Source organism: Leptodactylus fuscus, chromosome 8 (assembly GCF_031893055.1).
Source record: "Leptodactylus fuscus isolate aLepFus1 chromosome 8, aLepFus1.hap2, whole genome shotgun sequence".
Classification (NCBI taxonomy): Eukaryota; Metazoa; Chordata; class Amphibia; order Anura; family Leptodactylidae; genus Leptodactylus; species Leptodactylus fuscus.
The window spans coordinates 13,183,930-13,211,447 of NC_134272.1; the positions used below are offsets into that span (position 1 = coordinate 13,183,930).

A 27,518-nucleotide genomic window follows, 5' to 3' on the forward strand; every position below is an offset into this window, starting at 1 on the left:
GGGTGGGCGTCGGCTCACACTATATAAAGGCTAGTCCCCACCCAATAGGGGCGGTGGCCTGACGTCTCCGATCATGCTCAGTATGGAAAAAATGGGACTTAGCCTCTGAGCGGCCCCAAAATGTCTGAGCATGCTCAGTTGGCCGAAATCTGGACTTCGACTCCAGACACCTCACTGCACAACGCCAAGGGCGAGGTTTGGATTGGCCCGCTGGTGGCGCTATGCGCTAGACAGGAAGCCTGCGGGACCCCATCCTAACACTCATCTTATATAGGCAGCCCATCATAGCTCAATTGTACAATTTTCACCAATAAACTTTTTTTCACTCGGATATTGTAGTCACTTTGTATCACATATCATTGTTACATGATCCAAAAAATGCTGTCGGCGGGAAGAGGTTAAATTTTCAGATAAAATATGTTGATAATTAATTCCAAATTGTGTAAAGCATTAAAATTCTTGTTTCTTCTCCCAAAAATAAGTCTCACTTGGTGACTGTTTTAATTGATATACTTTGTGTTTTCTGGGCCCCCCACATTATTAGGACCCATGCAAATACCCGTGTACTAGTTCGGTGTGCTAACCAAGTTTTTCCTGCATAGCACACTGACCCATTAATTTTTATTGGCCCAGGCACATGACCGTAATTTTCACAGATCTGTGTGCAGGATAACACTCCATGTCGCAAAACTCAGGACAAGTCGTATTCCTGTCCGCTTTTGCGGCCATGGTCGCTGGCCCTAATGAATGGGGCCGCGGAAACATGGGCGGCAATCTTAGTCGCACAAGGTCGTGTCCATGCCACCTTATACTGTAGGATGTGGCTTTTCTTTACATTCTGCTATGAGTTCTATTTATTTTTTTAATGCTCAAATGAACAGACACAGGTTTAGATGAAAATATGCTTTAATTAATTTAAGAATATATAAAGAGACATTTGTGATTCATATCAGTCTTCAATTAAAAAAAAAATAACATCCATTGCTTTAATGATATTTTTTGGGTTGCAGCTTACATATAATATAAAATTTTCACACAGATGCAGTGCAATTTAGAGACTTACGCTAGAGACTGGGGAAGGGGTACTTTTTTGTTATTGGTAAACAATGGCAAGAACTTAATATAAGTAGCATGAATTCCGGTCCTGTGACTGGAGAAAATGGACTCCTCAATTTTGCCTTCTGGATAACTAAACGGAATTGGGGTACAGGGCCCAAGACTATCACCCTTTTCTTCCATAATACTGTAAGCAGGGGTCAAATGTCTTGGATATAGGGGGCAGTTTAACATGTGTCAAAAATTGGAGTAGTGGTCTATATAGTGGTGTAACAGCTTGTAAGCACACAACTGACCCATAAAGTCTATTCTTGCATTGGTAGTTCAAGTATTGAGGTCTGATGGTAAAATACTGACATTTCTACTTCGGGTCTGAAGATGCCGCCTGGTTTATTAAATTAAATTAAATTATAAAATTGATTGACTTGATGACATCTTGGGCTTCTAGCTCAGTGAGTTGGCTTTGCCTTGAGTGGTCCCCACACCTTCCATTAATTTGTGCCTAGTTCACATTTACATGAATATTAACTCTTTTTAGGACCCTTATGGGAGCCTGAGACTAGCGCTTGACCAAGATTGGGCAGTGGTTGTTTCTAATAAGCTGGTTATTTGTAATAGATGTCTCTGATAAATTATAGAGATTAGATATATACTTGGAGATACATGTATCCAGGACACGTTCCCCAGCTCTAGTAATACAAGTATTTTATACTCAGCATTGGTTACCTCATAGACTCTCTTTGTCTCGGTCACCATGGTGTGTATAATAAACTAAGTACTCTGTGGCCTGTGTAAACATTACCATTGAGGTATCTTGGAAAAAATAAAAGCGACATGTGCCATGATCAAGTTAAAATACTGCTAATCCACATACTCCACCTTCTACGACTATAACAACTCTATCACAGGTTGGTGGAGTTTGTAGCCTGGTTACAGAAAGAGGTTATTGATGTAAAATATGGCTACCAATGTGCAAGTATACAGAAGGTAGACAAAGCTTAGGGGCGATGCTCCAGATTTCTGTGGAACTGCAAAAGAAAGAAAAAAGTTTGTTATGTTAGTAAATCATTTTCTTCTCCGTTCATGTGTAAAGCTAGATTTGGAATTTTGTTGGTTGGAAAAAGGTAGACATCCTGATAAAGACTCCCAAGTAGTGAGGGGAAAGTATTTAGATAAGCACCTCACCACTCTGTGTTCTTATCTCCATTTCTGATATGGGGGGAGAGCAGCATGAAATTTTAAGGTGCCTATTTAATTGCGTCCCCCCTACTACTTGGAGTCTTTATCAGGATGTCAACCTTTTACTATTATAAAACTCTTCTGCCCCTGCTGGACTTTGTCTCTGAGAAGCAGAAAGAAAGCCTATGCCCAGTCTAAATGATATCCCTGCTTTTATCACTCAGGATACAGCAGAAGCTGTACTGTATTCCACATTGCAAGGAAACATTTTCGTAAAAATAATAATATCATACAAATTTACTCAAAAGTGCATAAAAAGTTTTTACTTATTGGCCTTTTGAACTGATGCCATAATCCATTTAAAGCATCTGACATCACTGAGACATTAGAAGATGACACCATTGGGTTTCTGTGCCATGTAAATATCATTATCTAATAGTACAAAGACACCATGGCTTATTTGACCTTTCAGACTTGGAGATCTCACTTTCTCTTAGTCTTAAATCAAAAATCTCCCACTCATCGCAGTTTGGCTGTACTGCACATTCAGCCCTTGTTCTAGCTAGTGATAGGATCTTAGAGCGAAGGCCCATAGCAATGGCATAATCTCATATGCTTCATTGACTTGTCAGAAGATGCTTTAATAAGAACTGTCCATTTGAGGGTATATGCACACGATTCAAGTATTCATGGATTTTTCCCATGTAAATCCTGATCTTGTATATTGTGCTTTATATACTGACCTAAACCTTTGCTATTACTTATAGTGGGCCAATCCATGGAGAGATTGCAATCAAGACACTAACAACTCAAAGGTAATCCTTTCTCAATGTCTCCTGATAAATGGGTGTTGTGCAAGACACATTATTAAGACAAAAAAAAATGTGAATCTAAAAATCGGAAATTGGAAAAAGGAATTGTCAAAAAGCATATTGGAGAAGGAATTGGACTATAGATTTCAGTAGAAAAGTCTTGCTGTTCTAACTGAAAAAGTTTCAATATTTCAGGTGGTAAAATTTACCCCAAAATTCCATATATGAAATTCACCACCCGTGTGTGTTGGGTTCAAAAGGTAATTACATAAATCTGACTTGGAGGTGCCCAAAGCTAGTTATTATTGAAGATTAACATACAATTAATTAGCTTTGTATTTTACATTAACTCTATCTCATCAGAGTACATGGCCATTCTTAAGGCTTTATTTATGTCGATCTGCATAGATGCTGTAGAAGCCAAATTTGTTTTCATCAAGATTATTTGCAAAGTATGTATCTCACGGTAGGAATCTAATAAGATGGTCATGGCCAGTTACCTGGAATAATGACAATGAAATCATCAGGTAATTTCTCTGGTACTCCAGCCGTTTCATTAAGTCCCAGGTTGTTGACCTCCGGTTTTGAATTTACTGACAGCCAGGCTTGGACTACAGAACTGTTGGATATCGTTTTGATGTCGAGGACGTTATTTCCCAAGAGATCCTTAATATTTTGTGCACTTAATTTCTATCCGACATTGAGAAGAAAGTAGCATTAACAAACTGAATCAAACTTAGTTTTCACATTACAGTGTATCTTATGTAATACAACAACTTCTCAAGCTGATCCCCAGTGTAATAGTTCTTTGGCACTTCTTTGAACTAGTTATGGGGTGTTAACAGGGGTTGGAAGACATTAGTGATATCATTTGCATTCTGTTCAAAAACAGCAACCCACTGTGTCTGGTACTGTAGAATTTACCACGAGGTAGCTGATCTGCAATACCAGACATGACCTGTGGACAAGAGGAGGCAGTTGTTTTATTTCTAATTTAATATTTGATGGCAATTGCTCCAAATTGATGATGGCCACAAAAAAGTTAGGGACTAGAATTCCATTACCATCTCTCAAAATAAATATTTGAGATAACATTGCATAATGAAAGATTGAACTTTTGTAATGCACAGTACTTGTTCTTCCATTCCTTGCTATTATCAAAATCTCTGCGTTCGGTCAGTGAATAGGAACATTTTTGATAAAGTGGTTGTTTGGAAATGTCAATTTTTATTTACATTGTATTCACTGCACTGTATAAGCTTTTGTTGCTGTATAGCAGATAGTCTCACGGATTTTAGGACTGAAAAAAGATTTAATGCTGCTCACACGATTGTCTACGCTAGAAACAATCAGGAACTGGGTCTTAGTAAATAAGAAGGTTGCTGACAGTAAGCAGAACAAACATATCTTGAGAATATTGCTAATTTCTGTGTTCCTATGTCATTTTATTATACTGAATTTCAGTATGTGGAATGGTTTTGTGTACTGGGACTGATATTTTCCATTTTATACATTTACATCTATTCATTTACCTTAACTTCATTTGGATTCAGTTCTGTAAAAGTGGTGAGGTCCATTTCTGGCTGAATTTTGGCAAAAAGTTGCAAATCGCCAAACGGTGCACCCCCTGCACAAGAAGTGGTGAAAAAATGAATAGTCATCTTGGATCAATCAGAGATAAATATTAAGCAGATAGTAAAGTAAGATTCCCACCCTCTGTGACTCAAGGCTGCTTCCATCTTATAAAATGGCCTGAGGATAGTCAAAAACATATACATCTTCCAAGGCACAATGGCTTACCTAGCACTGTGCTCATAATCTGGTAGTAAGCGTTGGAATAGTTCTGAAAGGATAGATAAGCTGTCCTCATCTTTTTGTAGAGAAGGTCCTTCTGGTTTTGAGTGCAAGTACTTGTATCCAAAGGTTTAGTAGAATTTCTAAAATAAAAATATGTGATTTTACTTGTAGAGAATTCTACAAGCATTTGTATATCATTGCTGATGTTTTATTTACACAGATTCCAGTGAGGAGGAGCAATTGTGAAGTGCTCCTCCCCTGAGGAGCCAGTGTCAAACTTATGAACTAGCACTTGGAGAGGGAGAGGTGCAATTTATTTTCGTTGGGTTTTCAATGTCCAAGGCAATGGCATAGAGAAGAGGAGAGACCACACCGAGCGGATCCTCGTGTAATAAGTTTCAATAATGGGCTATTTCCATAGAGACAAATGCCCCCTCACCTGGGGAGGTTGTGTAATGACACAACACTCAAAAAGCTCGTAACACCCAATACTTAGGGTCCAAGGCAGCTGCTGTAGGCGTCACTCAGACGTATAGATGCAAAGAAAAGCGGACCAGCCCCCAAATAGGTTTCGGCCAAGGTAGAAACAGTGCTTGCCTGGTATAAATGGTGGATACTCCTTTATTGACACACAACGCGTTTCCGGCTACACAGCCCTTTCTCAAGTGTATACATTTCAATCCACAGTGGGCACTCTGGCCCAATGTGGATTAAAATGTATACACTTGAGAAAGGGCTGTGTAGCCGGAAACGCATTGTGTGTCAATAAATTAGTATCCACCATTTATACCAGGCGAGCGCTGTTTCTTCCTTGGCCGAAACCTATTTGGGGGCTGGTCCGCTTTTCTTTGCAAGGCAATGGCATGTCCTTTATCTATAGCATGTCTATTATTGTAGAAAAGTATCTCCTTTCCATCAATGAAGCTATTGAAACAATATATACTTACTGTAGATCATTCTCAGAAATTATTGAAATAAGAGTCTCATCTAAGCCACAGATATAAGGAGCCAAGACAGTGAGTGCGGTTCCATCGAGAGTTGCACTTGGAGATTTTAGATATTGTGTCACCAAGGCATTAATCTGTAACACAGTCACAGAATTAGAAACTTGCATGCATTACATAGTAGTATATCCTTTCTATAGACAAAGATAGCTAAAGAGGGCAATATTTTCTTTTTTTTTATTTATTTTTTATGTAGATTGTGAGCCCCATATAGGGATCACAATGTACTTTTTTTCCCCCTATCAGTATGTCCTTGTAGAGTGGGAGGAAATCCACGCAAACATGGGGAGAACATACAAACTCCTTGCAGATGTTGTTTCTGGCGGGATTCGAACCCAGGACTCCAGCGCTGCAAGGCCAACCATTGAGCCACCGTGCTACCCCAAGAGGGCAATATTTTCAGACAAGCATGTGTTGAAAGATAAAGCTTAGCACTTGTACTGAGCTGACATGTAAATATACACAATAAGCCTCATTCAGATTCTGTTATAATGCGGACATATTTTAGGGTTCATATTATGGCTGCAAATCCCATTCTAACCATGGGCCTCGTGTTCCAAATACCTCAATACTAATGGGGCCTGTGCCCAGGTTTAAAAATTATTCACTGAAACCAGAAACTTCAGCTTTACTACTCATGCGACAGACCCATGGCAGCAGCGCCAGAGATAAGTTCAATGAGAATTCTCAAAATCATTTCAAGGTAACGCTAGGTTCACACCTGCGTTCAGCTGTCCATTCTGTGGTTTCCGTCTTCTGCATGCCAGAAGACGGAAACCACAGACCGGGTCCGGCCGTGAGCGTTTTATGCTCTCCGCCGCGAAACCGTTCTTTTTAATTCGGACACAGAGTACTGCATGTCTGACTCTGTGTCCGGATTATAAAACCCGGTTTCGCGGCGGAAAACGCTCACCGCCGCTCACGGCCGGACATCTTTCTCACCCATTCAAATGAATGGGTATGAAAGAGTCCTGCAGGTTTCCGTCTCCTGCTCTGTTTTATGCAGGAAACGGAAACCTGAAGAACGGAGTGCCAAGCGCAGATGTGAACGAGCCCTTAGTATAAAGGTTCCTTTTTTATTCCGGTCATATACAGTGATAATATATGGATATTTGGATTATAAGGACCAGTTGGTGGTTTTGTTACCAAATCTATGTCACAGGTTCCCTTTTAAATGAGTCTGAAGGTACGTTCACATGGAGAAATTTGCCACGGATTTGTGGATGGACTCCGCGGCAGATTCCACCCAGATTCTATATTGTGTTCAGTGGAAGGCAGAGATCGCAGCTGGACGCTGAAAAAATTATGCCCTGATCAGTGGCGTAACTAGGAATGGCGGGGCCCTGTGGCTAACTTTTGACATGCCTCCCCCCCCCCCCAACCGACACTGAAGACCTCGACCGACCCCCTCCTACACATTCCTGCGCGTTCTATTATGCCCCATAGTGGCCCCTGCACACAGTATTATCCCCCATAGTTCCCCCTGCACACAGTATTATCCTCAATAGTGGCCCCTGCACACAGTATTATCCCCAATAGTGGCTCCTGCACACAGTATTATCCCCCATAGTGGCTCCTGCACACAGTATTATCCCCCATAGTGGCCCCTGCACACAGTACTATCCCCCATAGTGGCCCCTGCACACAGTATTATCCCCAATAGTGGCTCCTGCACACAGTATTATCCCCCATAGTGGCCCCTGCATACAGTATTATCCCCAATAGTGGCCCCTGCACACAGTATTATGTCCCACTGTGGACACCCATAAACAATTATTATACTCTGGGGTCTTTTCAGACCCCAGAGTATAATAATTGGAGACCCCGGGGGAATAAAAACATAAAAAACCACTGTTACTTACTTGTCCCCTGACTCCTACACTGTCTTCTTTGCTGCTGTCCTTCTTCTATGACGTCGGACGTCACATGACCCGGGACGCAGGCCGGGTTCATGTGACGTCAGAGACGTCAGAAAGGACGTCAGGTATAGGGGCCACGTAGTCGCTCAGTGGTTAGCACTGCAGCCTTGCAGCGCTGGAGTCCTGCTGTTCAAATCCTGCCAAGGGCAAAAAACCATCTGCAAGGAGTTTGTATGTTCTCCCCGTGTTTGCATGGATTTCCATCCCATATTCCAAAAAAAGACATACTGATAGGGAAAAATGTACATTGTGAGCTCTGTGTGGGGCTCACAATCTACATTTAAACAAAAAAAAAAAAAAAAGGACACCAGGAAGAAGACCTGGCAGGATCGTGGAGAGGTAAGTAACAGTGTTTTTTATGTTTCTTACCTCTCCCGGTCCGCCAATCATTATACTCGGGGGTCCGAGTATAATGATAGCAGCGGTAGCGGCTGTCACCGGTCCCCTAATGTCCCGGGCCCTGTGGCAGCTGCCTCTGCTGCTATGGCGGTAGTTACGCCACTGGCCCTGATCAATCTTGCCGTGGATTCCACAATGACAAGTTGGTTGGTGGGCATAGCCTGTGTGATGTACAGGTCAGACCAGCAATCTAGATATCTAAGGATTTACATACAGAGGCTCTGATCAAGCATTGTTCTAGCCATTATCAGGGCTCAGCAGCTAAATGCACATTGAAGATTTGACAGAAGGCTCTATTAGTGGTCAGTTGCGGGAACAGTGACGGATGTTACCAGCCCAACCACTGCAGCTAGATAGCAGAGGTGGTCTGAAACCTAGGCAACAACCAAGCAGTATCTGACGAATGCAGCAAGAAGATAAAGCAGTGTATTGGGTAAAACACTTGAGCTACAACTTTAAATATAAATAATATCTGGAAATGGGAATACTGCTTTAAATACCATAAATCCTTATGATGTTACTAGTTCTGATAATTAGTGCTTATCGATATAGGAACATTATGGCTGTCTGAATGAGGCCTAACCTTGCTTATTTTATGCTCTAGGAAGTTACCTTGGAGTCATTAGTTTGCCAGGATGCATCTTCTAGAACAGCTGCTAAAGTGTCCACTGAAGTGACGTTCCACTGACTGATTTCTTTTGTGCTGTACATCCTGGCAATATTCCCTATCTGGAAGAGATATTCCTCTGGCACAGCAGGAGTTAAGGCCTGTTAGAAAAAAAAAGAAATCAACCTTATTCAGATGACATCAGTTATTAAGATCTCAGTGGCCCATCCTAGTGTAGTGGTCTCTGTTTAGGGAAATTAATGTGCTACTAAAAATGATATATGTATACTTATAAACATCTTACCAAATTCAATTTATTTTTGAGAATGTTGAGTTGGTCTGTATTGAAGTCCAGGCTTCCAAGAATTTCCAAGTTATCTTTTACAGTTATGTTATTGATACAGGCGTCCAGCTGTGCGGCAGTGTAGCTGATAACAATATACTCCTGCTGCTTGGCAATCTTTTCTGTAGTAAGCTCTTCACAATCAGCTGTACAGGGAAATAATACATAGGAAGCTTTACCACCATGTTTATTGGAGAGCTGATTTACTGTACTTTACCCATAGTAAACGTGGAATAGAACAGAACTGAATCTGCTGATTCTTCAGTGTGGGACCCCTGGAAGGTTCATAGGTCTCAATATAGCAGGTCATATCCCATGACCTTTGGAACATTTGTATGTCTCACGCTAGGTTCACACTAGCATTAGGCTGTCTGTCGACAGTGAGCTGGACCGCTACAACAGTGGTTACATACGGACACCGATGGATCTCGAATTGAAACTGAAAGTGGCAGAGAATAAAGTCCTCCATGCAGAACTTTTTTCACTGCTGATTTTTGGCAATCTCTGCGATGGAGTCTCCAACATATAAGCTGTATAGGCACATAGATGTGGTGAGCCAGACAGGAATCATTGTGGTGTCAACCTTACATATTATATTGACTCAGGTTAATAACATTAGTTAGTAACATATAAACATAAATAAAAAATTTGGTACTTCATATGTTATGATATTGTAACAGTCAGTATAAGTGAGGCTAAGGGCCCATGTTGTGGAAATGCGGCTTTTTTCTGTTGCAGATTTTGCTGCATTTTTTTTTTTTTTGAGCAAAAGTCAAAAGTGGATTGAGCAGAAGGGAGAAGCATCAGAGCTTTCTATATATTTCCCATTCCATTTTAAACTATTTTTGACTTTTTCTCAAAAAACATAGCAAAATCTGCAACAAAATAAAGCTGCGTTTCTGCAACGTGGATCCTCCCACCTGGAGCTATAAATAAGCAAGCCACATGTACTGGAACACATCTTAAAAATGCTGCACAAATATGTTGTATGCGACTAAAAGGTTCATTTACTGTTTTTCCTCTGCATTTTGCATCTTTATGGAGAGAATGCAGCATTTTCGCTGGATAATTAAATAGCATTTTTCAAAAATGCAGAGTTCTTGGAAAAATCATATTCACTTTACTGGGACTGTAAAATGCAGCTTTTTTTTTTTTTTGCTGAGTTTCTACAGCGGCCAAAAATGGTTCGTTTTGGCAACATGTGGCCTCAGCTTTAAATGGCTTCATTCCTTTGCCCTATTGCCACTGATTTATTGGGTTAAGTTGTGCTGGGTAAAGATGCCATTCGGGAGACTAATCCCGTTTTCCGTATCCCGTATGTCGCTGTGAGACAGGGAATCTGAGCAGCATAGATGACTATACTGCTAGGAGTCCTGGGATACTGTTCAGGTCAGTAAATGAAGCTAGCACACAGCCCAAAGTTTAACACCTGAAATAGAATTTTTTGTGCAAAGATTTGTGAGGTTTTTTTTTGTGTGTGTGTTGTTTTTGCTACTTTCTTGGGGTGCAGCAAGGAGCATAAATGATCTCTGAAATCTACAGAAATTGTAAGTTGGCATAGATTTCAGGTGCAGAGCCCTGCGGAGATTGCTTCTTATGTTTGATATGCATGCCCCTCCTTATAAATGAAGCACACTTTCCACTGGTGCAGGGGATATGAAGTCTGGCTGTGCTCATGAAGTTATGTTTTAATACTTACATGTTGCTCGAGTAGCGGGTCTTGCTGAGACTTTCAGCTGACTCATCACGTAAGTGAAGATCGTCTTATGTTGACTTTTAGTAGTCTTCAGGAATCCTTGGAAGAACTGTCTCTTTATAGTCTGCAATAAAAATACAGCGTTCAGCCTGCTCTACAAATTATTGGAGACATGGTGGCGTAATTGAAGTTGGTATTACCGAATTAATATTTGCAAGGGTATTGCTGTCAAAAGTGCTGGAGAGGGTTCCAATTTGTTCCATGTTCGTGCTTGTCCAGCTGGAAGGATTTCTGAAGAAATAAAACATAACAAAGAAGACTGCTAAATTAGGTTGTTCAAGTCATCTATGCTTTTATCTATTTTTTTTCGGAGTCCTTAAATTGTAAGATACTTTTTTCCTTTATTGGTAACACTGTACAATATTATGGCCCCCATTCACAGCTAAAAGAGCAAGTTTAACTAGAAGATCTTGGATATGACAAGACGTGTAGATCTCCAAGCTATGGGTCGAAATACTATGCCAGTCATAAGTGCGTTCGATCACATTAATATATAGCCATGATCTTCAGGCTAGGACTATAGATCGAGGTGATTTAAACAGGCAGACAAATGCTGTTTCTCTTTTAACATGGACATTCACAGGGTACAAGCATATGCTCCACCCCCCCATATCAGCCGTGATGGGTATCTTATTACTAGTACCAAGTAGAAGTATTAGCTCACAGAGCTCTACAAACTAAAATGCATATAGTTCCCCATACATACCCATATACACTCTTTAGCTTCTGTAAAATGGCAGTCTTTTGAGGATCAGTGAAAGAAGAGCAGGACTGAAGGGCTTGTACTATATAGGGATCTGAATTAGTGATTTCTTCGGTTGGCAGGTCACAGACAAGGCTGCCCAGCGTCTGTAGGGTGTCTTTGGTAATTTTACTTGCACTACTGATATTCTGCAGTAGACAGAGGAATCAGAATTACTCAACATTTATTTGTGTCTTATGTTATTAGTCATAAGAAAACTTGCTGATTTTTTGAAACTATACCATATTAACAACCCCCATCATAACATTGATGGCCTTACCAGACAGGTTCTTGCACTGTTCAGTAGAGCTACTCTCTTTTCCTGGACCAACAGGTCAATATTGGCCTGTCCTACACGTGTGAAATAGTCCTTACATTGTGACGGATTGTTATAGGGTCTATAAAGGAAATAAAAATTCATTTTTTATATTAAATTCATTAATACTAGAATTGAGGACATGAATGCTGAAACATTTGAGCACACATTTGGTTCCCGTTGCAACATCTCATCATATACAACCAAAGTCACTAAAATGAATTGAGCATTTTATCTCAATGTTGTTTTAAGGTACAATATTACATCCTGATTAAAGTCCTAATATAGCTAGAGAGAACAAAAAAAATGTAACAAGTTTACCCCAAGTACAGAAGAATTTCACTTGAATAGTTGGCAAAATCTGCTGGTGCTCCGTTCTTTGAGAGTCTGTTGGCTAAGCAACGTAGCTACAAGAAAACAAAAGAAGATATTCCAAAGTTAACCCAATGCCATTGTCACTGCAGTGTGAACATTGTACATCTTATTGTCAGGAATCACTTACCTGGCTGCTCCCTAAGTTCACTGATTTGCCGGTCATAGACTTAGTGAGACTGACAAACTGATCGTTGGTAATGTTCTTTGCAGCTCCGCATGTGAAACCTTGCAGGACATTAGAAGATAATCTAGAAGGGAAATAATATGATGAAATGACTGCCCTAATGGTGCTAGTGCAAGCTCCCCATCCCTCTGATCCACGTCTTGCAGGATTCAGAGGAGAAGATAGAATCGGTCATAAACTGTACATATTGCTTCTGTTGTCTTGTTTCCAGGCTACATAGTTTTTATATATTGATGACAATGCTTAGAATAGGAAATAAATATGTGATTGCTTGTGGTCCAACCCCTGAGAGCCCTGTGTTGAAAAAGCCATAGCACTCACGAGCCCTTCAGCTTCTTCCCTGAGCCCATGATGTCATGTTCATCTTTCACATGGTTCAGTCTCATTCATCTCTAAACATAATGTAAGGTATTGCCATGAGTAAGGGACGGATGTCCCGAAACGCGTAGGCTTGTCTGTCTTCAACCATACATGCATACTTGGAATTGACCATGTAAGTTTTTCTACATCTTTTTTCCTATGTCTGGTACCTATTTTTTTTATATTTTTCCAATAAAAGTCAAGTTTTACTATAGACCTCTTGTGCTGAAGGAATATTTTTCTACTGTGTTCTTATAATGTAAGGTGCTGTACTTCATATTTGGTATAACAGTCAGCTGATGTTTGGGGATCCCAGGTGTCGAATCCACAATCACACATTGATGTGTGAAAAATCGGGCAAATCAGGCCCACTAGCTCTCAGTACACTTACATTCTGGTTGGCATATTCATAAAAAGGTGCCTATCGCTACATCACTTGACACAATGGCATGTAGTTGTGCCTATTAATTGCCCCTACATGGCACTTTTCTTTGTTTAGGAATCATTTTCGACCTGTTAGACACCATTTTATAGAAATATTGTTTAAGCATTGGAAATATTTTAATGAAGTATTGTCCCTTGTTAAGCAGAAGTCAGTCAGGCAACCAGACTGACTAGCTGTTACATGAAAAATTTTGTACAGTCCAGTAAAAATGGACTGGTTGGGTCTGTGGAGCTGATAGTTACTCCGAGATGTTCTACATGTTCTGATAAGGAGCTTTACTAAGTAGTTTTACTTGGATGAATATATAGCCAGTATGTAATTTTACCTAATTTGTACAAATCACTTACATTGAGTAGTTTGTGACTTGGGTAATCACAGTCTGGAAAAGCACCTGAGCCTAAAGGAAAAAAATATTTACAACATTAAAATTATATAATTTTATTTATTAATGATTTAGCAGTAAATAAATGAAAAAAAAAACTATTGACCTCATGCTAGATGGTTGACTTACCTGGCTGGGCATAAACTTCATTTGGTTTATTTTACTGATATCAAGAGTAGAAGTTATGAGTTTTGATGCAGGGATTTCACTGGCTAGGTTGGCTGGTACAGACTGGAAGACATTCTCGGTGTAGCTGGCCTGAATGACCTAAAGAAGACACAGAGACATCAGAGCTGTGCCATTTGTATGAAGAACATGGAGCATGTAAAAATCTGGTAATGGTTGACGCCACACCATCCACTAGCTTGTAGTTACTTCCTAGTGTCTTATTGGAGAGAAGGGTCATTTGGACAAGCAAAGTGATTCCTCTCCATGGTTAACATGGAAGCCAATGAGCTGTCTCTACAATAAGTGCACCATGATGGTAGCCTTTCACGAGAGGCTTCTACATTCACTTAGAAAATGATAAATAGCATGATCTTGTATAGTGGAGTATTCTGGATTTGCTCAACAGGTATATCCTGTGCATGCTACATAAATATGGATGTACAGAGGTACCATCAGATGGCCATATAGAGACAATGATCTCAGCACATAGCGACTTGCTAAAATGACCAAGACAACTTCACACACTTACCTTCTGAACAAATCTTTGTTTCAGTGCAAGTGGGGCTTGCTCCATGTAGGTGGTAAATTTTGAGTTATTAGCTAGCGTTAGGATGTCACTGGAGGACAAGATGTCTAATTTAGAAGATGGTAGTCCAATAATTAGGCTGCCCAGATTCTTCAAACTTTGTACAGTGATCTTCAAAAATAAAGCATATATTATTTTTTAGTACAGACATTTGCCTAATTTTACCAAACTTTACTTAATTTCTATAAACATCTTACCATATAGTTAGTATTTAAGACTTTTTTTACTATGGTGGAAGCCTGAGCGACGCTCCAGCCATTAATAGCTGACAGGTTGGATATATTGTCTACCAAGACACTCCCATTTAGTTTCTGTATTGTTGACGTTGGTAGTCCAACAGCTAGAGAGCCAAGTGATGCGAGGGTATCAGATGTGATTTCTGATGAAGAAGGCAGGAGACCAGACAACGCCTGCAATGACATATTATGCCCCATTAGTTAAAGTCAGCAAAGACCCGCATAGACCTGGAGTTAACCATCAATGACCCCTCATAGCAGTGTGCCAGGAGGTCTGGGGTGATAAATAAGATCTGTGTAACTGAAGCACTTACTTGTTGATCCAGAGTAACGTTGCATGTCTTAAGGAGTTTCAGTGTATTTAATGCTTGGCTACCATTGATGATTCCGATATTTAGAGTAGAAATTGCGTAACAAAGAATATTTTGGGGAATGCTGCAAATAATGAAAACAAATTTCAGTGGTTTGGAGGCTATGACCTAATGCATGATCGGAGTAACATTCAATGACTAATATAGATAGATAGAGACTGTGTGGAAGTGCCTATGATCAGAGACACCTCTGATTGAACACACTTAACCCCTCAGGTGCTGTAGTTAGATGTGACTTCGGCTCCCGAGGTTTGAGGTTGTCCTCTTCCTTCCCCAACCTCCAAATGGCACCTATGTTTCAAGATTGTGGGACTTGTAAGGGGGCGTTCACACTACCGTCGATGTCCGACATGTAGTGTCCGCTCCTAGTGTCCGCTCAAAATCTGTCGCGGACACTAGGAGCGGACACTAGATGTGTCCGTGACACCTGTCATTCACTTGAATGGGCATCGGGTGCGTTCTTTTGCACTCCGTGCCCGTCCTTTCCTGTCCGCAAGAGAAGATGTCCGACTTCTCAAGCGGACAGAAAAACCCTGCATGCAGGGTTCCTGCATTGAACACTTATCCCGTGTCCTTTGGATAGCGCATAAAGGTCCTTAACAGCACAACACCTTTATGTCCCACCGCACTCCCTCCATAAGAACAGTCGTCCACAGCCCCTTTAGCCAGCAATCTATTCCATGCAGGCTTTCTCTTCCAACCACCAGCTATGAACGACAGTTCTTCACTGTGGTCAATACTAGAGTGATAGGACAAGGAAGCCTGCCCCAAATATATCTGACTCCTCCAATGCCAGCTCACTGAACATTATTTTTTTTTCCTTTTTATTTTATTTTTTTTAAACAAAAAACAAAATCGAGATTAAAATCTAAAATCGCCCATACACTTAAAAATAAATAAAATCAAGATTTTCATTTTTTTTTTATTTTAATAACACTATAATTGTACTGACCCCTAGGGTAATGCAGTCTTTATGTCACATGGTAAAAACCCTACTTCTTTGCATGAGGTTAAAACATATCTTAAAGCAAAGGTACATACTTTTCTATAGGAAAGTTTGGATTCTCTATGGTCAGTAACTTTGCATAGTACATCAGCAGGTCTTCTGTAAGATTTAATGTTTTAACTAAAGCCAATGTTTTGCTGTCCACGGAAAACTTCTGTAACTGTTAAAGACAAAATAATAGGGCGAGTCAATGTACCTGTAATAATATTTTATTCACAAGGTAGCTCAGTACAGAACCTCACTTTATGCCATCTTATAGGGAGTCCCTACTGAAGTATGCAAATAGCCGGGGTTTATGTGAATAAAACAGTTTTTTCCTGTTTCCCGATGGATGCCTTTGTTGCTGAGATATTTTTTATATGCTAGTGAGCTGTTTGATGCATCACCATTTCTATCATTTCACCAAAGAGCAATGCTTTCCAGTGCCCAATCCGTCCACTCCTCCATCCCTACCTGGACCAAGAAGCATACATTGTATAATGGTATTAAGAACGGAGGGGGGCATTTCGGAGCTGGTACTGGAAAGCATAATTCTTTGGTACATTGTGAGCAATGATGACATCCTTGTTGCACCAAACAGCTTATTAATATCTCAGAAATGGAGGCAATGATTGGGAAGTAGGTGTTTTATTCACACGAACCCTGGCTATTTAGACTTTAGCTCAATGGGGAGTGTTCTGGTGATAGACTCCCTTTAGGTGGTCACCTAGTTTAGGAGACTCATTTTCATCTGCCTTAGGTGGTCACCTAGTTTTATTAGAAATCCTGAATTAAAGGTGATGTCCAGTTTCAGACATATATTAAGAGACAAATGTTATTGTTTGTGTAATAAAATTTTCCTATATACTTTCTGTATCAATCCCTCACATGTTTCTACTAGCTGTCATTCATTCTGGTTATTTTCAGTGAAAAAAAAAATCAGTTCATGGTTATGTGATGGACGTGTGTGTCCATCATATGACCATGGACTGTATATCACATGACCGTGGACTGATTTTTATCCACTGGAAGTAAGCAGAATGAATGACAGCAAGCAAAGATCTAGAAAACTGTGAGGGATTGATACAGAAATTATATTGGAAAATTGTAAAACTTTTCATTATCCAAAAAATAACATTTGTCTCTCAGTATTAGTATGTCTAAAACTGGACAACCCCTTTAATAGAAGGGGTTCTTTCATTCACAACCCCGATCTATTAATTATTAAGATTGAAGCCCCATTTAGAAAAACACAGCGGAAACGCGTTACGTTTTTTTCTTCAGCATTTTTCATTGCAAAATTTTCCTCTGCTGACTTTCTGCTTCTATTACACCTACAGTATATGGAAACGCCATTATTTCTGCAGGTATAACTGACATGCTGTTATTTTTAAAAAACGCTTTTCTGCTGCGGATTTCTTCTGTAATGTGTGGATGGGCTTAGCCAGAATCCCATCCACTTTGCAGGTACTAACACAGCTGTTTTCGCAATGTAGGGCTTCAGCCTTAGGAGAGCTTCTGGACTAAAGTGAATCCGAAAGTAATCCTATTGGCATCCATCCATAGTTACCAATGTTTCGTTGCTGAAAGATCTTAGATCGTCAGCACTGCAGAAGGTCAGATAAAATTGCAGGTTGTCAGCTATCCATGAATTGTTGTCATTTGTATAGCATACTGGTTTTTCACCTAAGAGATAAGGAAAAAAAAACTATTAGTAAAATTGATTAAGAATTGGATTCTGTGAAAATTTTATTTAGTCATTTCTTTGTTATATTTGTATCTGGGAAAGCTGAAGTTGAAAGGGGTAGAAGATTAGTTCCTGGGAGTTTTACTGGAAAATGTTATTTAATTGAGATGGATAGATAGATAGATAGATAGATAGATAGATAGATAGATAGATAGATAGATAGATGTATCATATGCATACCTATCTGGAGATTTGTCTTCAATACATTGTAGATATTTTGCTGAGTACTGACATTGTAATCTTCATGATGTATAGATAAAGTATTCACTCTGTAAAAAACAATCAGTGGTAAAATTATGACCTGATCACTGAAATGTAACCTATAGATTACGTGAAAAACCACTGCAAGCCTCAGAACTTGTATGTTTACTGAAGGATTTGACTTGGATTTACAAAATCCTAAACTTTGTAGATCTAAAATTATCCTCAATCAGCTTAAAGTTTTTTTTTTTATATTTCTTGTGGCTCCTTAGCTTTTCCACAAGCCACACCTTTTTTTTTGGATCATAAAGTTTGCACAGCCTCAATGATATGAGGTGATTACTGGAAATGATAATGATCACACTATAGGTAATTTGTATCCCACACTCCAGATTAGACAGACCCCTAGAGTTGTTATGGCATGGCAACACATTCTTTTAAGGTTTAGGCTTACCCACACATAATGAATTGCAGATAAAAAAAATACTGTAGCAAAAACTCAATTTTCAATACTTTTCCACTGCAATTTTCATTTTTGTCTCCCCCCGTATAAGTCAATGGGGTAATGTACATGCTGTGTTTTTGAAAACACAGTGCCTTTTCCCACTGCATTTCTGCAAAGGCCTTATTGAGGTTTGCTAACAGGTTATAAAACCTCAGAACGTGACTTCAAATGCAGGTTCATGTCTGTATGGGAAACCCTAAGCAATGCTATATCTGCGGTAGATAGGAGGTCATTTTATATTGGTGCTGATCTTAGTTTTACAGTGTATATTAGTATATTTTTACAAGTGTCGGTCATCATAGTTCTGCATTATATAGTACTATATTCTTACAGGTTTTGGTAGACAACACAGTTGCTAGTTATATTCCCGCTGGAGTTCAGCTGCTCCGCTGTGATCAGTTTTATAGTGTTCTTGAATCGTATATTAAACCATTTACTTATTTCAGAGCTGCTAATGGAACCAGAATTTGACAGGAAGATTGGCCAAACGGTCTTGAAGATGGTTTCAGAGATGTTCATCTACACAACACAATAGACAAACCATAAGGGACCAATATTACAGTAATACATTACTTTGTGTAAATTACACATGATTCTTGAAATGTTCCAAAGTTTATAACTTTACCGTTGTAATGTTTAGTAAATCCATGACTTCGCCCAATTTGCTGATGTTCGTGTAATGTGACAGTATTATTGACCATAGAGTCGTGTTCGTATTAGTGTCAGGCTGTAGATAGAAGACCAGGCTCTGCGGCTCAAGTGAGTTCAATTGCTGCAAGTAAAGACATCACATCAGGTGTCAAATATGTTAGGGTGGTCCCTGTGAAAAGACTTCATAACTGGTCACAACTTGGATTATTTTTTTGTTTTTGTTTAGAGCCTCAACCCCCCCCCCCAAAAAAAAAAAAAAAACTATGAAGGTAGTTAATAAGGGAATGTAAGCACTAAAAAGCCAGTGAAGAAATAAAGGCAGAGGGGCAAATTTACTAAACTAAATTCACCAGAATTGATGTTTGCTTTGCACCTGCATGCTGTGCACAATTTTTATTACATGTCTTAGGCTAAGGCCCCTTGTAGTGGGCCACAGCAAAAAAAAGCTCTGCGGGAAAAAACGTGGCTGCTTTTCAGAGAAAGTCAGCAGAAGGTCTGCTTCCATTAAACCTATAGGGAAACCACCAGCATTTCCATAGGTATTCATGTGCTGCAATTTCCAAAACTGTGTCAGTTTTGGAAATTGCAACGTGTCCATTGCGTGTATTTTTCTGCAGTGTATGGATTGGATTTGCTAGAATCACATCCACTATGCAGCTACTGTAAAACGCAGCATTTTTTTCTGCGACATTTCCACCACAGCGTTTATACCACATGGGGCTGTGGCCTTAAACACTCTTTCCTCCTAGTAGGTTCTGACAGAAAGGCGTGCGACTATGACAATGCAGAGGGGCTTAAAATAAATAAATTGCACCGGAATTGCGACCCAAATAAATGTCGCAAAGTAAGAACGGCTATATTGTATGCTACATTACTTAGTATACTTACTGAAAGCTTATCATTTGGAATAAGAGACACTAAGTCCCCGGGATTTAGCAGAACTGAGGAGGCTTGAAAGTATGTGTTAATAAATTCTTGAAGGTTGCTGGAGTTGTCACATGTCAATTTAGTCTCTATTAGCAGAATAAAAATAAAAATTAGTTATTTCTATGAAGAATATTTTTATCCATGTATCATCCTTTTCTAACACTGAGTTTATTACAGTTCACTATAGGTTTCATATGAATTTTGATATTGTAAGGATTAAATGAACTTACGTGTATGGTAATCCAGAAGGTACTTATATAATGCTTTCTGAATGGTGGAGTTCAACAGGCCATAGAAGGAATTCAAGGATGAGATTCTAAGGGAAAGAGGAGAAGATGAGACATTGTAGATTTGAAATATCAGTTTTGTTTTTGATGTGGCTGAATTGACCCTGGAACATTCAGGAAAGTCCTCACCAGTATAGTCATATAATTGGACAGATCTCTCTCTAACACAAGATCAACACGCTCCTCTTTTGCTACTGTCACCATTTCCATTATCTGACTGGCTACCTGGAAACTTATGCCATGATGGCTCAAGAAATCAGTTTTGCCCTTATAAAAAAAAAAAGGTAAAGAGCTTGTGCCATTAAAGGGGCTCTATCATTGGGGAAAAGTCATTTTTAGCTAAGCACATTATTGCATAGCCTTTAGAAAGGCTACTCCACACATACATTTTGTATGTAAATTGCCTCAGTAGTTTTTAAATAAGTCAGTTTTTATTCCTATGCTAATTGGCCTTCTCCGTGCACCGAAAGTGTCTGTGATCACAGCCTGCTATTCTCTATGAGTGTGAGAACAGATTCATCAGCACGGCAGCCTCTCTGCTCTCGTGCACATAAAGAACAGCAGAGGTTGCACACAGACACTTCCATGGTGCACTGAGAAGGCTAATTAGCATATGCATAAAAACAGAGTTATTCAAAAACTACTGAGGCAATTTACATACAAAAGGTAGCCTTTTTAAAGTCTATGCAAGTATGTGCTTACCCTGTTTCCCCGAAAATAAGACCCCCCCCCCCCCCTTCTGGATCACATACAACCGGCAGTCATGCCGGCACTCCACTAATTGTTCCCCGCTTCGTTTGCCGATTGTTCCCCGCTCCAGCCGCTGCATAAAACATCCCCCAAAAATAAGAAAAGTCATATATTTCGTTAGCTAATTAATTATAAGAACATGTCTTATTTTCGGGGAAACAGGGTAGCTAAAAATGACTTTTCCTAATGATAGAGCCCCATTAAGGACAATGATCTCACATCCACAGGACAGGGGCTAAGTGTCAGAATCCCCCAGCGATAAGGAGAAAGGGGGACTGAAAGTGAATAGAGTGCTTGTATAATTGTCCTTATTGGCACAACCTCTTTATTAGTTATTTGAGTCAAAAAGAACATAAGAGGAAGTACTTATTTTTCTTCTCATCTTGAGTCAGTCAGTCCCTGTTTTAGCTAAAGAACTTTGTGAATGAGGACAGATATTGCCATGGCTATTATCATGATCTCGTCAGTCGCCTAGTATCCTTTCTTTTATATAAATGACCTTATGACAACCTGATCCTTTGTAAAATAAACTTTATAAGTTTCTGGCTTCCACAAGGTGAACAGACTCTGATCCTACTGCTGTGATTATTCTCACCAGATAGACAAATAAAAGAGGCCTTATAAAATAAAATAAGGCATTTAAGGCCTTATTGAGGTTTGCTAACAGGTTATAAAACCTCAGAACGTGACTTCAAATGCAGGTTCATGTCTGTATGGGAAACCCTAAGCAATGCTATATCTGCGGTAGATAGGAGGTCATTTTATATTGGTGCTGATCTTAGTTTTACAGTGTATATTAGTATATTTTTACAAGTGTCGGTCATCATAGTTCTGCATTATATAGTACTATATTCTTACAGGTTTTGGTAGAAAACACAGTTGCTAGTTATATTCCCGCTGGAGTTCAGCTGCTCCGCTGTGATCAGTTTTATAGTGTTCTTGAATCGGATATTAAACCATTTACTTATTTCAGAGCTGCTAATGGAACCAGAATTTGACAGGAAGATTGGCCAAACGGTCTTGAAGATGGTTTCAGAGATGTTCATCTACACAACACAATAGACAAACCATAAGGGACCAATATTACAGTAATACATTACTTTGTGTAAATTACACATGATTCTTGAAATGTTCCAAAGTTTATAACTTTACCGTTGTAATGTTTAGTAAATCCATGACTTCGCCCAATTTGCTGATGTTCGTGTAATGTGACAGTATTATTGACCATAGAGTCGTGTTCGTATTAGTGTCAGGCTGTAGATAGAAGACCAGGCTCTGCGGCTCAAGTGAGTTCAGTTGCTGCAAGTAAAGACATCACATCAGGTGTCAAATATGTTAGGGTGGTCCCTGTGAAAAGACTTCATAACTGGTCACAACTTGGATTATTTTTTTTAGTTTTTGTTTAGAGCCTCAACCCCCCCCCCAAAAAACAAAAACAAAAAAAAACTATGAAGGTAGTTAATAAGGGAATGTAAGCACTAAAAAGCCAGTGAAGAAATAAAGGCAGAGGGGCAAATTTACTAAACTAAATGCACCAGAATTGATGTTTGCTTTGCACCTGCATGCTGTGCACAATTTTTAATACATGTCTTAGGCTAAGGCCCCTTGTAGTGGGCCACAGCAAAAAAAAGCTCTGCGGGAAAAAATGTGGCTGCTTTTCAGAGAAAGTCAGCAGAAGGTCTGCTTCCATTAAACCTATAGGGAAACCACCAGCATTTCCATAGGTATTCATGTGCTGCAATTTCCAAAACTGTGTCAGTTTTGGAAATTGCAACGTGTCCATTGCGTGTATTTTTCTGCAGTGTATGGATTGGATTTGCTAGAATCACATCCACTATGCAGCTACTGTAAAACGCAGCATTTTTTTCTGCGACATTTCCACCACAGCGTTTATACCACATGGGGCTGTGGCCTTAAACACTCTTTCCTCCTAGTAGGTTCTGACAGAAAGGCGTGCGACTATGACAATGCAGAGGGGCTTAAAATAAATAAATTGCACCGGAATTGCGACCCAAATAAATGTCGCAAAGTAAGAACGGCTATATTGTATGCTACATTACTTAGTATACTTACTGAAAGCTTATCATTTGGAATAAGAGACACTAAGTCCCCGGGATTTAGCAGAACTGAGGAGGCTTGAAAGTATGTGTTAATAAATTCTTGAAGGTTGCTGGAGTTGTCACATGTCAATTTAGTCTCTATTAGCAGAATAAAAATAAAAATTAGTTATTTCTATGAAGAATATTTTTATCCATGTATCATCCTTTTCTAACACTGAGTTTATTACAGTTCACTATAGGTTTCATATGAATTTTGATATTGTATGGATTAAATGAACTTACGTGTATGGTAATCCAGAAGGTACTTATATAATGCTTTCTGAATGGTGGAGTTCAACAGGCCATAGGAGGAATTCAAGGATGAGATTCTAAGGGAAAGAGGAGAAGATGAGACATTGTAGATTTTAAATATCAGTTTTGTGTTTGATGTGGCTGAATTGACCCTGGAACTTTCAGGAAAGTCCTCACCAGTATAGTCATATAATTGGACAGATCTCTCTCTAACACAAGATCAACACGCTCCTCTTTTGCTGCTGTCACCATTTCCATTATCTGACTGGCTACCTGGAAACTTATGCCATGATGGCTCAAGAAATCAGTTTTGCCCTTATAAAAAAAAGGTAAAGAGCTTGTTCCATTAAAGGGGCTCTATCATTGGGGAAAAGTCATTTTTAGCTAAGCACATTATTGCATAGCCTTTAGAAAGGCTACTCCACACATACATTTTGTATGTAAATTGCCTCAGTAGTTTTTAAATAAGTCAGTTTTTATTCCTATGCTAATTGGCCTTCTCCGTGCACCGAAAGTGTCTGTGATCACAGCCTGCTATTCTCTATGAGTGTGAGAGCAGAGTCATCAGCACAGCAGCCTCTCTGCTCTCATACACATAGAGAACAGCAGAGGTTGCACACAGACACTTCCATGGTGCACTGAGAAGGCTAATTAGCATATGCATAAAAATGGAGTTATAAAAAAACTAATGAGACAATTTACATACAAAAGGTAGCCTTTTTAAAGGCTATGCAAGTATGTGCTTAGCTAAAAATGACTTTTCCTAATGATAGAGCCCCATTAAGGACAATGATCTCACATCCACAGGACAGGGGCTAAGTGTCAGAATCCCCCAGCGATAAGGAGAATGGGGGACTGAAAGTGAATAGAGTGCTTGTATAATTGTCCTTATTGGCACAACCTCTTTATTAGTTATTTGAGTCAAAAAGAGCATAAGAGGAAGTACTTATTTTTCTTCTCATCTTGAGTCAGTCAGTCCCTGTTTTAGCTAAAGAACTTTGTGAATGAGGCCAGATATTGCCATGGCTATTATCATGATCTCGTCAGTCGCCTAGTATCCTTTCTTTTATATAAATGACCTTATGACAACCTGATCCTTTGTAAAATAAACTTTATAAGTTTCTGGCTTCCACAAGGTGAACAGACTCTGATCCTACTGCTGTGATTATTCTCACCAGATAGACAAATAAAAGAGGACCATTGATAACAATGGAAATATATACATATCATTGCTGTAAACGTCAAGAATCAACTATAATTACAACTTACATTTCCTGAGCACTTTTACATTCAATGTTTTTAGGTAGTCCAGAGATGGTGGATTCTGTGATCTCCAGAGAAAACATATTTGCAATTATTTTGAAATTTTGACGCCCTTGTGCATCATTGCTGACATTCCAGTACGTCAGAAGAACCCCTGATACAGCTGAGAAAATGGTCAACTTGGTGCTGTTCTGAAGAGCCACTGAATTTGCACACAGGGATGCACCAGATGCTGATGAGGAGCTCTGTTTAAAGGTAAAAACAAATATTTTTTCATTCTTCACTGTTTGTGTTTTTCACTTTACTGTTTATCGTACGGTAATACTTACTGCGCACACATAGCTTTGTAATTGGACAATGTATTCATTTAACTCTGTCAGTGACTTGAATTGTGTGACGTTGGTTATGACGAATCCAGCCAAAGTTTCATTGTGTGTGAGCTCTGCGGTTATTGTTAAGTCGGCAAGATTGGTGGGTGTGATGATGGCACCACTCTCCAACTGTATAAGGGAGTATACATTAGTACTTCTCAAGAACCATTAATATTCAACATTTACGAGTATAAAACATTTGCCATTTTAGCAGCCTATAGGATAAGTGGACTTATAGCTATGGTTCAGCTGCATCAGTGTACAGTACTACAGTCATGGCCAGAAGTTTTGAGAATGATACAAATATTAATTTTTACAAAGTCTACTGCTTCAGTTGTTCTAATGGCAATTTGCATATACTCCAGAATGTTATAAAGAGTGATCAGCTTAACAGCAATTACTTGCAAAGTCAATATTTGCCTAGAAAATGAACTTTATCCCCCAAAACACATTTCACCATCATTGCAGCCCTGCCTTAAAAGGACCAGCTAACATCGTTTCAGTGACTGCTCCATTAACACAGGTGTGGGTGTTGATGGGGACAGGGCTGGAGATCAATCTGTCATGATTAAGTAAGAATGACACCACTGGACACTTTAAAAGGAGGCCGGTGCTTGGCATCATTGTTTCTCTTCTGTTAACCATGGTTATCTCTAAAGAAACACGTGCAGTCATCATTGCACTGCACAAAAATGGCCTAACAGGGAAGAGTATCGCAGCTAGAAAGATTGCAGCTCAGTCAACAATCTATCGCATCATCAAGAACTTCAAGGAGAGAGGTTCCATTGTTGGCAAAAAGGCTCCAAGGCACCCAAGAAAGACCAGCAAGCGTCAGGACCGTCTCTTAAAAGTGTTTTAGCTGCGGAATCGGGCTACCAGCAGTGCAGAGCTTGCTCAGGAATGGCAGCAGGCAGGTGTGAGTGCATCTGCACGCACTGTGAGGCGGAGACTCTTGGAGCAAGGCCTGGTCTCAAGGAGGGCAGCAAAGAAGCCACTTCTCTCCAGAAAAAACATCAGGGACAGACTGATATTCTGCAAAAGGTACAGGGAGTGGACTGCTGAGGACTGGGATAAAGTCATTTTCTCTGAAGAATCCCCTTTTCGATTGTTTGGGACATCTGGAAAACAGCTTATTCGGAGAAGACGAGGTGAGCGCTACCACCAGTCTTGTCTCATGCCAACTGTAAAGCATCCTGAAACCATTCATGTGTGGGGTTGCTTCTCAGCCAAGGGAATCGGCTCTCTCACAGTTTTGCCTAAAAACAAAACCATGAATAAAGAATGGGACCAGAATGTCCTCCAAGATCAACTTCTCCCAACCGTCCAAGAGCAGTTTGGCGATCAACAATGCCTTTTCTAGCATGACGGAGCACCTTGCCATAAAGCAAAGGTGATAACTAAATGGCTCAGGGAACAAAACATAGAGATTTTGGGTCCATGGCCTGGAAACTCCCCAGATCTTAATCCCATTGAGACATTGCCATCCTTTGTAAAATGTAGAAAACAAGTATCGACGGGGACCCTAAATAATTATTTCAAACGGAAAGATGTGAGAATATGGAGAATCACTTTCCTAGTCACCTTTCAAATATTTGGACTTTCACGTACCTGTGTAAGGTTTTTATTGAAATTGATCAAGTCTGTGAATGTGGAATATTTGAAAAAGTAGCCTAAATTGATCTGAGTCCAAGTTTGGTAGTCAGAAGCTCCACATGCAGTACCTTTAAATGAGAAAAAGGGACAAAACTCTCCTTGTTAGAAGTCAATTATGATATTGTATAAAAAGAAGAATAACATCATTTATGGAAGATTTTCTATTTGCATCTTGGTATTTTTCCCAGCTCACCAGGAGTCTTACCTGTGGAATTTAACTGTTTAGTGAGATACGTCTTGATGAATTCATTGTAGATCTCTGTCCCGACCTCATCACTCAGCGTGCCATTAGCAAGGCTTAATCCACGTATTCTATGTTAAAATGAAGTATAGGAACGACACATCTTTACTTTATCATGTTCAGGAACTATCTTAGAAAGTTGCTTTTTATTTCAATTATTAGGAATGAGATGGTATATCTCCTACATTATCTTTATATAGCATATGCTTGGAACTTACATGGCTTGATAGGAATCACAGGTGATGTTTATTGGCAAGAGACGAAGAAGGGATTGATTGAAATTCGCAATCAAAACAGTCAAGTCGGTCTCAAACAAAACTTTCCATTCTTTCATGGTATAATTAGAGAAGCTGGACTGCAGTTGCTGAAGCTCCACAGCCAAAAGAGTTTTCTTTACTGTGTCTATCTGCTCCCGAGACAGATTTGCCTAAAGAAATAATAGAGTATTTTACTAAGATTTCTTGACAAATATATTCAACTAAAATTGGCACCCTAGTAGAAATGTTTTGTTATCCTGTAAATTGATTTTAGGACTATGTCTAAGTCTTA

The 27,518-nt window shown here is 39.5% G+C and overlaps 1 protein-coding gene across 1 annotated transcript; it reads right to left on the reverse strand.

The window, feature by feature from the left end:
- Positions 1-1,460: 1,460 nt before the first annotated feature.
- Positions 1,461-27,049, reverse strand: LOC142216730 (mesothelin-like). Its single transcript, XM_075284763.1, has 21 exons — positions 26,934-27,049; positions 17,593-17,708; positions 16,079-16,203; positions 14,981-15,101; positions 14,628-14,840; positions 14,374-14,541; positions 13,806-13,943; positions 13,642-13,691; positions 12,433-12,553; positions 12,252-12,337; positions 11,895-12,012; positions 11,579-11,763; positions 11,013-11,103; positions 10,816-10,936; positions 9,078-9,262; positions 8,779-8,934; positions 5,792-5,925; positions 4,848-4,984; positions 4,580-4,674; positions 3,548-3,737; positions 1,461-2,084 (listed from the first exon to the last, which is right to left on the reverse strand). The coding sequence occupies exons 3-21, from the start codon at positions 16,129-16,131 to the stop codon at positions 1,987-1,989; spliced, it is 2,460 nt and encodes an 819-aa protein (XP_075140864.1). The 5' UTR covers positions 16,132-16,203; positions 17,593-17,708; positions 26,934-27,049; the 3' UTR covers positions 1,461-1,986.
- Between the last annotated feature and the right edge of the window lie 469 nt (positions 27,050-27,518).

What these genes read in the sequence shown, in the direction of transcription:
- LOC142216730 (XM_075284763.1), bottom strand. Translation starts at nt 16,131, where the DNA reads ATGTACTATGCAAAGTTACTGACCATAGAGAATCCAAACTTTCCTATA. An exon ending in TCTTAAATACTAACTATATG is followed by an intron (nt 14,542 to 14,627) that starts GTAAGATGTTTA and finishes TTATTTTTGAAG; the next exon opens with ATCACTGTACAAAGTTTGAA. An exon ending in AACAAAGATTTGTTCAGAAG is followed by an intron (nt 13,944 to 14,373) that starts GTAAGTGTGTGA and finishes TGTCTTCTTTAG; the next exon opens with GTCATTCAGGCCAGCTACAC.